This window comes from Eleutherodactylus coqui, chromosome 8 (assembly GCF_035609145.1).
Source record: "Eleutherodactylus coqui strain aEleCoq1 chromosome 8, aEleCoq1.hap1, whole genome shotgun sequence".
Lineage (NCBI taxonomy): Eukaryota > Metazoa > Chordata > Amphibia > Anura > Eleutherodactylidae > Eleutherodactylus > Eleutherodactylus coqui.
In genome coordinates, this window is record NC_089844.1 from 35108121 (window position 1) to 35124166 (window position 16046).

Here is a 16046-nt window from a genome sequence, read left to right on the forward strand (position 1 = left end):
TCAAAAAAGGTTCTAGGTAGAGAGATCGGGATCATGCGTATTTTATACAATATTATTGGCAAGACGTATGCTTTTATTATGTTTTTTCTGCCGAACCACGACAGAAAGGGAAGGTCGAAGGTGGATAACTTGCTTTTTATGTGTATTATGAGGGGCTTAAAGTTATAGGCGTAGAGGTCCTCAGTTTTTTTGGTCAATTTAATGCCGAGATAATTGATTGCCGAGTTTGACCATGTGAAGGGAGAGCGGGATTTTAGATTGCGAAAAGTCAATTCTGGTACTGAAATATTTAGGATGGTGGACTTTGAGAAGTTGATTTTAAAGTTTGATATTTTCCCGAAATCTTTTAGTTGCGTGATCAAATTGGGCAGACTTTTTTCTGGCTCTGTGATGACTATTGCTATGTCGTCTGCGAATGCTGCGGTCGAGAGGGTGTCTTGGCCGTACTTTAGGCCGTGTATATGTGGGTCTTGTCTAATACTCTGTAGGAGAGGCTCGAGTGTTAAGATGAAGAGAGAGGGGGATAATGGGCAGCCTTGTCGAGTCCCGTTATGTATTTCTAATGGGGCTGATAATATTTCATTGGTCTTTATTCTGGCATATGGATTGGAGTATAGTGAGAATATGGCTCTGATGAAGGGTTCAGGAAGGCCGAACTTTTACAGCACCGCTGCCATGTATGGCCAACTAACCCTATCGAATGCTTTTTCAGCGTCAGTGCTAGCGATGACCATTGGGATATTCTGGGTCCGTGCATATCTTATTGCGTGTAGCAAGCGGTAGCAATTGTTGCGGCCTTCCCTTCCCCTCACAAAGCCTGCTTGTTCGCTATTAATTAGCGAGGGTATGTAGTTTTCCAGGCGTTTAGATAGCAGTTTGGCCCATAATTTCAAATCTAAATTAATTAGAGATATCGGCCTGTAGCTACTACACTCTTGGGGGTCTTTGCCTTCTTTATGTATTAACGAAATCTGAGCTTCTAGTGCCTGTTTAGGTAGGGGTTCCCCCTGTAGTAGTGCGTTAAATAGACTTGTTAACTGTGGGATTAGAATTGATTTAAAAACTTTAACCCCTTCCCGCTGCAGGGCGTAAGTTTACGTCCTGGCAGCCTGGTACTTCCCGCAACAGGGCGTAAACTTACGTCCTGGAGATAGCACGGGATCACATAAGATCCCGCGCTATCCCGCAGCGTGAGCCGGCTGTCACTCACAGCCGGCGTCCTGCTGCAACAGCGGGGGGACATCGGAGATGCTCCCCCCGCTGTTAACCCCTTCCCTGCCGCGATCTAAGTAGATCGCGGCAGGGAAAGAGTTCACAGAGGGAGCGCGGCTCCCTCTGTGTCTCCGGACGGAACTCGCGATGTCATCGCGAGAGCCCGGCCTGTCACCATGGCAAGTAGCTCTGCCATGCCTTATACCAGCGATCATCAGGGCAGTGGTTAAAGTCCCTCAGAGGGACACAAACAGTGTAAAAAAAACAAAGATTTAAAAAAGAATTTAAAAAAATATTTAAAAAAAAGAGTAAAAAAACCCATTTTTTAATGCTTTTTCTCAGATTAGCATAAAAAAAGGTAAAAAAAAAATAAAATCCCACATATTTGGTATTGTCGCGTCCGTAACGACGCGTACAATAAGTTGCACATGCTTTTGACTGTGCACGGAAAAAAACGCTAAAAAAACGCTAAAAAACTGAGGCAAAATGCTAACTTTTAGCATTTTGCCTCACTAAAATGCAATAAAAGTGATCAAAAAAGCCGTATGTACCCCAAAATGGTACCAATAAAATCTACAGCTCGTCTCGCAAAAAAATAAGCCCTCATAGAGTGCCGTACATCAAAAAATAAAAAAGTTACAGGACTTTGAATGCAGCAATTTAGAAAAAAAAAAAAGATTACCCAGAAAAAGGGTTTTTATTGCAGAAACGTGGGAAAACCTAAAAAAAATGTAAGAATTTTGGTATCGTTGTAACCGTACCAGTCCGCAGAAAAAATGGAATGTCTCATTTATGCTGCATGAGTACCGCTGTTAAAAAAAAAAAAAAAATCTATGGCAGAATTGATGCGTTTTCTCTCCCTGCTATCATTAAAAATAAAAAAAAATTTTACAATATAGTCTATGTACCCAAAAGTGGCACCGATAAAAACTACAGTTCGCCACGCAAAAAACAAGCCCTCATACGGCCGCGTCGACGGAAAAATAAAAAAGTTATGACTTTTGATAAACGGAGAAGAAAATCCGCCAAAAATTGTTGCATCCTTAAGCCCAAAATAGGCCATGTCATGAAGGGGTTAAAGTAAGTCAAGGTGAGGCTGTCTGGACCGGGGCTTTTTCCCTGTGCGCAGGAATCTATTGTCTCTTCGATTTCCTTTTGGGTTATTGGGGTCAGAAGGGATTGAGCGTCCTCTATTCCCATTTTGGGTAAGTGTACTGAGTCTAGGAATGCCTTAATTTGTTCTCTAGTTTGCTGTGGGTCTGTGTTGGGGTTTTGTCCCTGTAGGTCGTAGAGTGACGAGTAAAATTGGTGGAACTCCCCGGCAATTCCCTTTGATGAGGACGCCACTTCCCCTGTTTGGGTCTTTATAGAATTTATGTGATTTCTGCTGCGGTTTTTTTGATTAGGGCTGTCACAAATTTACTCCCTCTGTTTCCATGTGCGTAAAGGGTATGTTTTAAGTAGAGGTATTTCTTATTAAATCTTGACTCAAGGGAATTTCGTAGCTCTCGTCGCAGATCCGTCAATTTTTCTAGGTTATCTTTATTTTGGGTGCTTTTAGCAACTTGTTCAAGGGCCGCTATTTGTGTGAGTTTCTCATCTATGTCTTTTTGTTGCTGCTTTTTGGTTCTTGACCCTAAGTCGATTAGGCGGCCTCTTATAAACGCTTTATGGGCTTCCCACACTATCGGGGTACTTGTTTTGCCGTTATTGTAAAGCTGGAAGTATTCTTGGAGCAATTCCACTATTAGCGATTGGTTTTCTGGTGTGTCTAATAGTGAATCGTTAAGGCGCCATCTCCACTCTTTTGGGCCTTCTTGGAAAGATCGGATATTGATATGTAAGGGGGCGTGATCCGAAATCGTCATGGGGTCAATATTGGCACTCCTTAGGGAGGGCAGGAGCCTGGAGGAGACACAGAGGTAATCCAACCTCTGATAAGAAGAATGCACTGTGGAATAATAGGTGAAATCTTTAGAGGCTGGGTAAAGATGTCGCCAGGTATCTATTACATTTAATTTTTGGAGGTGTCTGCCCAGTGCCCTCAGTTTCCTCTGCGAGACCTGGGACCTACCTCCCGAGGAGTCCAGCAATGGGTTGAGAGTCAAATTCCAGTCGCCCCCCACAATAACCTGGCCTGTGGCGAAGCTACCAAGCGCCTCCAGTTGCTTAATTAGCCAAGATACCTGATCTACATTAGGAGCGTACAAATTCGCCAGTGTCACTTTGGTGTTATTAAGCGATCCCCTGAGGAACAAGACCCTACCCTCGCCATCAGCATATTGTGCCTCGCATTTAAAGACCAGCGATTTGTGTTGCACAAAGTTTTTTGATGCGTTTTTTTAATTGAACAAAAACTGCAACTGAAAACCGCAACAAAATCCGCCACATTGGAGCGCAGCCCAAGAGCTTTCCAATATATTATATGGTACCAATTGCAGTGGGTTGTCTGCTTACCCTTCAGTGGCGCTCGCTGTAGTGAAATAACAAATGGAGCTAGACTTATCCCGTCTCCGCCGCCGGATCCAGCGCTGCAGCCCAGCTGTCGGTTGTGACAGCTGACATCACCAGAAGTCAGGAGACCTCTGTAACCAGATGCAGCAGTGTCACCGTCCAGCTCTCCTGGCATGATGACACCCAAGATGTGAGCGTCGATGCTAAGAGAACAAGTGGCGGCGCTGCAGCAGTTACCTACCTTCCGATAACATCAACTGTCATAACAAACACTGGGACCACCGCGGGGCTGTAGCGCTGAATGAGGCAGCGGGATAAGTCTAGCTCCATTTGTTATTTTACTACAGTGAGCGCCACTGAAGGGATGCTGCCCGGTGACTGGAGACCGCTTTAAATTGTACCACTGAAAAATACAACACATCCTGCAAAAAACGAGCCCCCATGTATCTCAATGGAAATTGAAATTGAAAGTTATTGAAATTGGTCAAAAAAAAAAAAAAGGAAAATGAAAAACATGAAAAAGGGCTGCGGCAGCAAGGGGTTAAAGTTGCAGCATCCCGTATCACCCCCGAAAATTTACTTTTATAATTGTGCACCACATATGCATCCAGGTGGGCAGCGTCACTTCCCCTCTCTCTTTCTCAGTCTACAGCACATGTGCATACGCATGGGTGAAGCAGGTATGTAAACACCTCGGCTCACCGCGCATGAGCACACTAGATAGGAAGACCGTGGCAGATGGAGCGCCCGACTACAGAGAGAAAGGCGCCCACATTAGAAGCAGGAGGAGTGGACAATCGGGACAGACTGCGAAGGGATAGAGTAGCGATTTAGTTACCCGGCAAGCGATGGTGCCCAATCAGATAATGCAAAACAAATAATCTGAATATGTGGCGCACAATTATACAAGTTTTGGTGGGGATACAGGATGTAGCAATTTTAACCCCTTAGTCACCGGCCTATTTTCTGTGAGAAGAGCAAGCAATTTTCGCATTGCATAAGACATACCTCGGCAACTGAACATGAGGACTTGTTTTTTGGGGGGACGAGTTGTATTTTTCAATGGCTCCACTCTGAGGTACAATAATGCGTTGAAGAACTTTTATACATGTTTTTCTTTTTTTTTCTTTGGGAAGGGGAGGTAGAGGGAGAAGGGGTAGGATGGAAACTTCCCCCCAAAAAATTCCTCCATTGTTTTCTGGGTTTTGTTTTCACAGTGGCGCTCACCATTCGGCATAAATAACACAATCGTTATCCTATCTGAATCGGCACGATTGCTGCGATACCACGTTTATGTAGTTTTTTTTATTTTTTACTACTCTTGCACAATAAAAACACATTAAAAAAAAATTAAAAAACAATTGAATCTGCATCGCGGCATTCTAAGATCCAGAGCGTTTTTATTCTTCCAGCAGCAGAGTTCTGTGAGGTCCTGGTTCTTGCAGGAAGAATCGTGGTGTTTATTGGTACCATAGCGAGGTACAGGGGACTTTTGGTTTACTTTTTATTGTTTTATTGTTTGGTAGACAAAAAAAAATAGCAGTGCTGGCGTCAGTTTTTAAAATTATATTTATAGCATTCGCTCATATTTTCATTGTTTGGGTTGTTGGAACCCACCGATACCTTGTGATCGCATTGCGGGGTGCAGATGATTGACAGGAGGAGCCTCCTTCCCCTGTCATCTGCTTACATGCTGCAGTTGCTGTCCATTGTAGCACGTAAAGGGTTAAATTGCCAGGATGCAAGGTTTCTCTATTAATAGCAGTTACAGCAGGAGCCTGGCTGTCAGCAGTCAGCCAAGCCAACACCCTAAAAATATGAATCTGCAGCTTTAAAAGCCATTAGTGACCGCCGTAAAAAGGAGTATTGGAGGTCACTAAGGAGTTAACAAGAACTGGTCACTGATGCCATCTACAAGTTGAGTTGCACAGTGCCCGAGGTTTAATACCCAAAAAACTGACGACGGCTTCCTTTTTTTAAAGGGGTTGTCCTGCGAAAGTAAGTTATCCCTTACCCCCAGGATATGGGAAGGCTTGCTGATCGGCGGCCCCACCAAGCTGCTTGAACTCAGCTATGTCTGGCAGTCCTACTGAAATGAATGGAGTAGCAGCACTTCTGTGCGGCCGCCACTCTGTTCATTACTGGACACGCCAAACCCCCGTTCCAACGTAACCCCTTCCTGACAGCCATACGGCTATATACGTCCTGACTGCATACGTCTCGTGCACCTAGGATGTATATAGACGTCCGCAGCATCTGCTCTGTATGCCAGCTATCGGCTATTCTTGACAGTTCGTCTACAACAGCAGTGATTGGCTATTACTAAGATTGTGGCTGTTAACCCTTTAAAAGCTGCTATTAACTCTGACTGTGGCATTTAAATGTCCCGAATGACCTCTCTACAATAAGACTGCAGGGTCGCTATCCCAAGTGTCATGGCAGCCTGGGGTCTTCTGAAGGCTTCCACTGTTGGTTGTCTTTCAAAACATGTCTTCAATAGGCAGCCTGTTAGAATATAGGGTAATGCAATACCATAGTATCAAACGATTGCAAGTTCAAGATTCCTATGGGGACTAGAATTTTAAAAAAAGTAAAAATAACTAATATAAAGTCTTTTTAATTATTCCAAAAAAATTAAATGTTCAAAAAAAACCCTATTGCCAGGTGTCACTACAAATAAATGAAAAAAATGTAAAAACAGAAAATTTGGTATCGCTGTGTCCGTCAAGGTCTGATTAAAATATTACACTATCAATCCCGTGTGGGAAACGCTATTAGAAAACGCAGAGCCAGAATTGAGCTTTTTTGGTCACCCCCTTGTCTAAGAAAAATATGAATAAAAAGCAATAAAAGTTGTATGAACCCCAAAACGGTACCAATAAAAACTACAAGTCGTCCCGGAGAAAACCGAGCCCGCAGAATGGAAGAATAAGAATAATGGAAGACGAGAACTGCAGGATGCGATTACAAATCCTGGTTAGCATCTATTCTTGGCTCTCTTATAACTGGACCCTAATGCAACTGAATTGACTTTACAGTTTATGCACCATTCACATCTAGAGCACCATTCAAAATTCTGCAGACTGCCGTATCAGATCTATAGGCTCGGTGCTCACAGACACAACACCCCTCATATCCTGGAGTACACTGCTGCATTGTGGGAGACATTTTCTAAAAAGGTTACTGCGTAAATTGTGGTGTAAACACGACATCTCCCACAATGCAATACAGCAAAGCATTCTTATATATATTTATTAGATATATTCTGTACAGCATATTAGGGGCTGCTGAGGTAAGAGACATCCTGCAGACCAAGAGCTAAGAGGAAACCAGCAGAATTCTGAATACAGCTCCGGATGTGACAGCATGATAAGCATCACTATGGTCAATCGTTTCCCGGCCTCTCACCGTGCCAACGCTGGCCTCTCTACAGCGAAAGTCCCAGTAGAAAGGAAGCCCCGAGAGCTGACTCTTCACATGCAGCATCAGTGTCTCCTGGCTGCGGGTGCAGGACAAGGTGTTTGGGGTCTTCTCCTTAGAATCCAACAGCGGATGGATGAGCTGAGACAGATGGCTGAGGAACGAGGAGATGGGAGCCTTCAGGCGCTTATTCAGCTCCTAGATGGGAGAGGTAGAAGAGAAGACATATAAACTGTGTCTCTATTACAAATTTGCAACAAAGAGCAGAATAGTGAGTGCAGCTCTGGAGTATAATACAGGATGTAACTCAGGATCAGTACAGGATAAATAATGTATGTACACAGTGACTCCACCAGCAGAATAGTGAGCGCAGCTTTGGAGTATAATACAGGATGTAACTCAGGATCAGTACAGGATAAGTAATGTAATGTATGTAAACAGTGACTCCACCAGCAGAATAGTGAGTGCAGCTCTGGAGTATAGGATGTAACTCAGGATCAGTACAAGGATAAGTAACGTATGTACAGAGTGACTCCACCGGCAGAATAGTGAGTGCAGCTCTGGAGTATAATACAGGATGTAACTCAGGATCAGTGCAAGATAAGTAATATATGTACACAGCGATTCCACCAGCAGAATAGTGAGTGCAGCTCTGGAGTATAATAGAGGATGTAACTCTGGGTCCGTTCACGATAAGTAATGTATGTACACAGTGACTCCACCAGCAGAATAGTGAGTGCAGCTCTGGAGAGCATGGACTGCTGCCAGAGGTAAAACGCCCATCAGACAGTCCACCGCTAATTAGCATATGGTGTGCAAAATATTTCTGCAGATGGGAGCACAGTTGGAAGAAAAAGATATGGATGGAATCCTCATGTTGTCGCACATGTAAAAGTACTTTGTGTTACTACTCAGAAATTAATGTGATGGATTTCCATTAAGAACTATTTTAAGTGTTAGGCTGCATTCAGACGAATGTATATCGGCACAGTTTTTACGCCGAGCCGATATACGTTGTCCTCGTGTGCAGGGGGGGGGGGGGGGGGGAGGATGGAAGAGCCAGGAGCAGGAACTGTGCTCCCGCCCCCTCTGCCTCCTCTCCACCCCTCTGCACTATTTGCAATGGGCAGAGGCGGGATGGGGCGGGGCTAAGTTTGGAGATACACCAAATACTGATGGGATTTAGATTTCTCTTTTGTTCATTCACTTTGTTAATTGACAAAAATAACCTATTACCACTTATTTTTTAAATCATTCTTACTCTGCAGCATTTTTTTTCACACCTACCTAACATTTTTACACCATATGTATTTTGGGGCTTGAAACTGCAATAGGGTTTTATAAAGAAAAAAGTTTTCAATGTTTTACTTCTGCAGCTTCTAAATATCACAAAATAAAGCAAGCTGCAAACTGCTATTCACTAGCAGATCTGTCAGTGATCTTGACTTGACGGCTCAGTCTCCATCCTCTCCTAAGCCATTTTATCAGCTGATTCATGAACAGTCCGGAGTTTACCATTCTGCAGCTTACTGTATACTGTGATATGCAGAAGCTGCAGAAGCCAAATGATGCAAAATTTTTTAATAAGACCCAATTGCAAAAATTATTTGCAGCCCAAGATGCATGCATTTACATAAAAAAGCACCTGAAGGCATCTACAGCTGTTAATATTACATGATAAGTCAGAAACCCTTTACTGTTACAAAGAAAACAGAAAGCACTTTTGATGCCCGATTCATTAGAGAAGCTCAGCAAACAATAGGAACGACTTAGGGCGGGTTCCACCAACCATGTGTTGATCCAGTTAAGTTAAACTTCGATCAGCCTTTAAACTTGGTTTGAGGGTGAATTCAGACGACCGTATATCAGCCGGGTATTCACGCCGGCCGATATACGGCGTCTCTCTCTACAGGGGGGGGGGGGGCTGGAAGAGCCGGGAGCAGTATACTGAGCTCCCGCCCCCTCTCTGCCTCCTTTACGCTCCTCTGCACTATTTGCAATGAGAGGAGGCGGGGTGGGGGGGCGAAGCTAATTCCCGGAAACTTAGCCCCGCCCCTATCCCGCCTCCTCTCATTGCAAATAGTGCAGAGGGGCAGAGAGGGGGTGGAGAGGAGGCAGAGAGGGGGCGGGAGCTCAGTATACTGCTCCTGGCTCTTCCAGCCTCCTCCCCCTGCAGAGAGAGACGCCGTATATCGGCCGGCGTGAATACCTGGCCGATATACGGTCGTCTGAATTTGCCCTAAGGAAAAAGTATCGCACCAACACTTTTTGATCTAAGACTTGCAGAACCAAGTTCCCTTGATCTGTGATCAAAAGTTGAACCTAGAAGACATCTATAACGCACGGCGATTGGTGACTGTAGTCAGATCTTCACAGCATTCATAGCAATAGTAAAAACATGGCCGCTACCAGCAGCAAATGTAGGTGCAACTTCACCATCCAGGAAAAGCTTATCAAGCCATCAGCCTAGACCGCCATTTTGCATATCGGCCACTAAACTAAGTTCAACTAGTTTGATTCGCTAAAATAGGGGGTTCAAACTGAACCTAGATTTGAATCAAGATCACAGGCAGAACCATGTTGGCGTAATGTTCTTCTACTTGATCTTAGATTAATTCTTGCTGACCACAGATCAATACTTTTGTGCAACGGGACTTAAAGGGGTATTCTGAAATTTGACTACACAAATAGGTCACCAGTAGAGATGAGCGAGCATACTCGCTAAGGCAAACTACTCAAGCGAGTAGTGCCTTATTCGAGTACCTGCCCGCTCATCTCTAAAGATTCGGCTGCTGGCCGGGGAGGAACGGGGGGGGGGGGGGGGAGATCTCTCTCTCTCCCTCTCTCTCCCCCCCGCTCACCGCCGCAACTCACCTCTCACCTGCGCCGGCAGCCGAATCTTTAGAGACGAGCGGGCAGGTAGTCGAATAAGGCACTACTCGCTCAAGTAGTTTGCCTTAGCGAGTACGTTCGCTCATCTCTAGTCACCAGTAGTTGATTGACGGGCCCCCTCTTCCCGATCGGCTAATTGCTCAGCTAGCTGTCAATGCAGTGGGCAACAGGCCAGGGCTAGAAGTGTAATAGCCGGCTTCATGCCTATTCAAATAAGTGTGAGCGCTGCCTCCTATTACACTTCCGGCTCCTTGTTTTGATCAAAAGTGGGCATCTGACCCCGACAGCAAAGAGGATCCTACCACTTATTTCAATGGGAGTGAAACCAGCTATGACACTACCTCCCTTGATCATCTATTAAGATATGCGGCCCGCTGCACTGACAGCAGACTGAATGATCAGCTGATCGGCAGGGATTCCGAGCAGCAGGCCCCCCATCGATCAACTCCTGATGACCTATCCCGAGTATATCCCTTGAAATACCCCATTAAGTAAGCGCAGAACTCCTCTAGGTTTACTGCAGTGCCCACTTAGTACCAGATACAATAAGGCAACTCCAAATCCTCACCTTTGACCTCTCCTGTATGACATCAGCCGCAGCCTCCTCGCACCACACGCCACTGAGGTCAGACACAAGAAGGCAATATGAGAAATCCGTAAAATGAACTTTAATGAAGAAACTGCAGTCTCCAACATGCAGGGTCTGCCATGGCAGCTTCAGGAGTTGGGCGTCCATATCCTGTGACAGCATCATGGTGTCCGAACTCTCATTCTGCCAGGAGAAATCAGGAGATTCAACTTAAAGGGACGTCCTGTGAAAAACTAATTTACTCTGTTTGATCGCGCAAAACATACCAATTTTTAATGAGAATTACTTTATAAAATTCTCCTGTGTGTAGATATTGCTATTACATACTTATTATAGCGCCCCCTGCTGTTCTTTTGATTCATTCTCGGAATGTCTACATGTCCGGTGCACCGATTCTTAATGTCACCTTATCAAAAGCAGGAATCATTCCTCTGCCTATCAGGGTTTTATTGCGCTGTGACATAGAGCACTGTACACACCATGTACTGACCTTGCATCGGGTTCAGCAGGGAATGAGAGCTGTGAAGGAGAGAAGTCGTCTGCAGCACAGAACAGCTTCTCCTTCCACAGCGCCGGTGGACAGAGAGGCAGTACATAACAGCTTATACAGAACAGCTGTGCCTGCACTAGAGAGAACAGTGCGGGCACAGCTGAAGCGCCTTCTTGTATGTGGTTATGTGAAAACAGATTTCTTAGCCCCGTCCTCATGTAGCTGCACAGCAGTAAAGAGGTTTTGTCCTAAAAATGTACGAGCTGATAAAACCCACTGCAAAAATGCTTAGAATCACCTATTTTCTCCAATAATTTTTTTTTTTCTTTCTTTAAAGCGCAGTTACACTTTCAGTATTCCCAGCCCCACTTCAAAAGGCTGCAACTCCTGTTCTATCGGTGCCACTAACAAGCTTTTGGTCTCATTTTTAAAAATGTTGGTACGGTAGAACTGATAGAAGCAAGGCTAAAGATGTTACAAATAGAACAAGTTTCTCCAAAACTCTATGATTATTCCGGTTGCCAGATTGGAGTCGGGAAGGAATTTATTTTCCTTAAATGGGAAAAATTGGCTTCTATCTCATTGGGTTTTTGTTTTTTTTGCCGTCCTCTTGATCAACATTGGGGGGTAATGGGGGGCTGAACTGGATGGACATGTGTCCTTTTTCGACCTGACATACTATGTGACTATGTAATGTCCTTTCCCGGTAGAACAAACAGAACACTGGGTAACGGAGGGGGGGGGGGGGGGGGGCAATAAAGGAGTTCTCCTCGAACACGTTCAGTGTCTCCCAGGATATTTCATGCTGCCACAAAGACCCCAGATACCTTCTGTAACATCTTTCAAACTTCCCCAAAGCTCCCAACTCCACCATCACGGGTCCGATCTGTTCCCCTCCCCTTCTTACGGCCTCACATGGATGAGTGGAAGTGCCCTGTATAACCTCCGGCTGCCCGGCCCCATTGTCAGTGATGTCACTTCTGACACTCTGGTCTCTGCACAAGCCAGATGATAAGTGAGGATTCCAAGCCGGGAATTTCTCTTGTAGCGGGTAACATGATTAGAGATCGGGGTAAACACGCTATAAGACAACCGTAATTTGCTGCGTGCCGTCCGCGAGAGGTACGCAGTGACATTACATACTTGCTGCATGTTGCCCATCGCCATGTTCTATCTTGGCATGCATGCACTTGTAATACGTGCCAATATTGTACATACTGCGAATTTTCTTGTGAGTGTATTTCACGCAATTCACATAAGTGAAAATTTGGCCGCCTATGTGAGATTGGTACGGCATATTCCACGCACGAAGGACGCTATACCAACACGGCCATGTGATCCCAGCCTTAGGGCAGGCTGATACAAGAGTCACGTAATAGCGTAATACGGGGTCAACAGAGTCAATGAATGTACACTGGCGCACTCACACGAGCGGGTTTTATTGCGTACAATATGCACGTAAAACAAAGAGCGCAGCATGTTCTATTTTACCGCGTATTACGTGCGACAGAGCCGTATTGTTCCCTATGGGCGCATAATGAGCACTGGAATATGCAATTACATGCAGCGTTTATACGCAATGACGCTGCGCATGGCAGCGTGAGATACAGTGCAAAATCCCTTCCCTACACGGCGATGACATTATGTACTTGCTGCGTGCTGCCCATCACCATCTTGGCGTGTAATACGTGCCAAAATAGAACATGCTGCGCAATTCGTGTGAGCGGCAACATGGCCGCCTATGGGAGACTGGTACTGCATATTCCACACATGGATGACGCTATACCAACACAGTCGTGTGAGCCGGCCTTAGGCGTTTGTATATAGAGAGAGTCTTCCAAGTGGCTGATAACAGGAGACAACAGCTCTCATGGGTAAGACTGCAGGCGATGCTTCACATTTGTTCCCTTGTTATCTATGGACAGTCACATGACTGCCGCAGATGGCATTATCCTGGCACTGCCCACATGTCCTGGCTCTCATCTGCCCCGGGCACTTACTGTGTAACACTGTCTGCAGCCCCACTGACCGTCCCTCCACATAGCAGTACACTTCCTACCTGCTGTTGCCAACCAGTCCGTCCGCTTCAACCTTTCCCCGGAAACTAGAGCAGCACAACACACGTTCCCAGGGAGCGCAGAGACGCTACAGTAACAGCGACATCTAGAGGACGCTTTGAGCAGCGCAGCCTGACTGCCCAAGTGCTGAATGTAGTGACTGTTCTGTGTTTCTGTAGCAGTTCGCAGAGAAAAGAATCCATTGATTTCAATGGTTAAGTTCACATTTCCGTAATTTGCGCACGCATTTCAATCGCGTAAAATAAACCGCTCTATCATGCTCTACAATTTTGTGCGCCAAAGATCCCCATAACAGTCAATGGGGATGCGTGAAACATTGTGTAGTTCCTGGGAAAAGAACCCATCTGGAACGCAGATGGATTAGCCATTTCACGGGCAAATGAACGTACCCTGCAGGTGCAAAAGTTCGGTAAAATACGCCGATGTGCACACAAAAAAGCATAATTTGGTCCACAAAAACGCAGCGCCAAGGCGCACACAAATGTGTCTATGATGGTGTGGAGCCCTTCGGCCCCTTCAGACGAGCGGATGTGTATTAGCACAAGCATGAACGTAGGGTTTCTGAGGAAGGAACTATGCTTTCCTGCACGCGCATTGCTACTTTTTTCCACCCGCAAGTCTTGTTCATTTGCCCGCAGCAAACATGGACGCACCCAGAGACGTAACTTAAAGCTCCTGGGCCCCGATGCAAAACCTGTAACAGGGACCGATAGTACTGGGCTCCCTATATGGAGAACTGAGGCCTTATGGGCCCCCTAAGGCGCCTGGGCCCGGGTGCAACCGCATCCTCTATAGTTACACCCCTGAACGCACCGATTGATATCGTTAATTAGTCTTAATTAGTTTCGGGTGTATTCTTCTTCCAGTGGACTTAGGCCGCCTGCAGACGCGCGGGTCGGGTCTGGCGGCGAGGTCCCTCGCCTGCAGGGACCATGCATACTCGCCCGCCGGCTCCGGCTGTTTGATGTTCCGGCTTGCCACGCCGCCGGCGCATGCACAGACCGGAGCCGGCGGCGGGTGAGTGATATTTCTGTGCGGGGCTCGAAATGGTGCATGCCGCGATTTGTTTGCCGGGCAGGGGTGTAACTATAGTGGGTGCGGTTGCACCCGGGCCCAGGAGCCTTAGGGGGCCCATAAGGCCTCTCTTCTCTATACTGGGAGCCCAGTACTATAAAAAAAAGCATTACAGTTGGGGGCCCTGTTACAGATTTTGCACCGGGGCCCAGAAGCTCCAAGTTACGCCTCTGCCTAAGGGTATATTCACACGCTGCAGATCCGCTGCATCAAAACAAGCAGCAGCAAAATCCAGACCAAATGGTACAGATTGGGGCGTATTCACCGCAGATCACAAACCGTCATTTGAACAGGTGAAATTCTATAGCATAAATGATACGCTGCCGATTTATAATCCGCCTCTCAGTAATCCACCGGTAAGGCAGACGAGGTTTCTTGAAATCTCATCCACATTACTGATATTATAAAATACGAAGGATTTTCTGCAGCGTGCAAACATCCCCAAGAAGGCCATTAATGTGAAGAATACACGCCCTGACCCAACCGCCCCCCCCCCCCCCCATTGTGAATAATACACTGATCAATTGTTCTATAATTAGTGAACACATTCAGGTTCTTGCTCTAGGCGAGGGGGACACGGTGACTTCTGGCTACAACAGGGGTCACGTGACCAAAGTTCACCGACTAGCCCTGTGACTTTATGCTGTCATTAAAGTTGCAGAACAATTCACAGGATGACGCAACCATGACCCACAGATTGAAAAAATGCACAGAGGTTGATTTTTTTGCATCCTGTGGGTTGCGGTTGTGCCAACCTATGAAAAACCTGCGACCCACGTCCCATGTCCTGTTGTTTAGGGGTGGATATACCATATGTACTATCTAGTAGTTAGAAACCAAGGGGCACATAAATTGTACAGAAGCCTCTGTTGGTGGTCTGCACCCCAGCTGGTAGCATTCTATGTAGGAGGAATATGATCGCCATTAGGTGTGCACTGTGGTTGTCACTTTCAGGGGGGCAGCTACAGAGGTTCGGGGTAGCAGCCTCACCTGGTCCCCGGTGGTCCCAAAAACGGGGTCTGGTCGGTCCACAAGCGAATGCAATGGAGGTTGCGCAGCCGCACCGCCACTCCATTCACTACAGCGCCAGAGATTATCAAGTTCAAGCGCTGCAGCAATCTCCAGCACTTTCATTGAAGTTAATGGAGTAGTGGTGTGACCCCTGCTGCATTAGCTTGGGGACTGACCGGACCCCCTGTCTCTGCATCAGTTGGGGTCCCAGCAGTCAGATCTCCAGCGACCATTAAATGGCCTTATTGCCAAGACAGACGACATCAGGATTATAAATGGCACATACTAGGTGGAGGCCCTGTTACAGATATCGCATGGGGGCCCAGGAGCTTCAAGTTACATCTTTGGTTACTGTTATGGGGCTACTTGGCATTATGTGTAATGCGTAAGATCATGGGTGTACCCCTGCCTATATGGGTGCATCCCTGTTATGGGCACACTAGGTGTATCAGTTACGGGCTGATCTTGGAGGATTCTGTCTCAGGGCTCCTTCACACAGGCGATCATGATATCGCGCATTTCTATCACCAGTGTGAAGGCAGGCTCACTGTTATTCTGGCATTGTGGTCGATTATGGGGGCACTGACAATGATATAGGAGTCTCTGATTATGGGGGCACTGACAATGATATAGGAGATATAGGAGTCTCTGATTATGGGGGCACTGTGGCTGTTACTGTTATGAGAATATTGGGGATGATTATGGGAGCACTGAAAGTGTTATGAGGGTATTGTGTCTTATCTAGGGGAGTTTCTGCCATTGTTATGAGGGTTCTGTCACATACAGTAAGGATCCATTTAGACCTGCCAATTTCCTGTTTGTACAA

The 16046-nt window shown here is 46.1% G+C and overlaps 1 protein-coding gene across 2 annotated transcripts in view; it reads right to left on the reverse strand.

Moving 5' to 3' along the window:
* The window catches only part of NHEJ1 (non-homologous end joining factor 1), a 123893-nt gene extending 110738 nt beyond the window's left edge, over positions 1-13155 (reverse strand). Inside the window, exons 1-3 of one of the 2 annotated variants that reach the window (XM_066575492.1) lie at positions 13117-13155; positions 10547-10750; positions 7075-7284 (exon numbers count right to left, since the gene is read on the reverse strand). In XM_066575492.1, the coding sequence (XP_066431589.1) occupies positions 7075-7284; positions 10547-10732 (396 nt within the window). In that variant the 5' untranslated portion in view covers positions 10733-10750; positions 13117-13155. The other variant, XM_066575491.1, reaches the window with a different exon arrangement.
* Positions 13156-16046: the final 2891 nt, after the last annotated feature.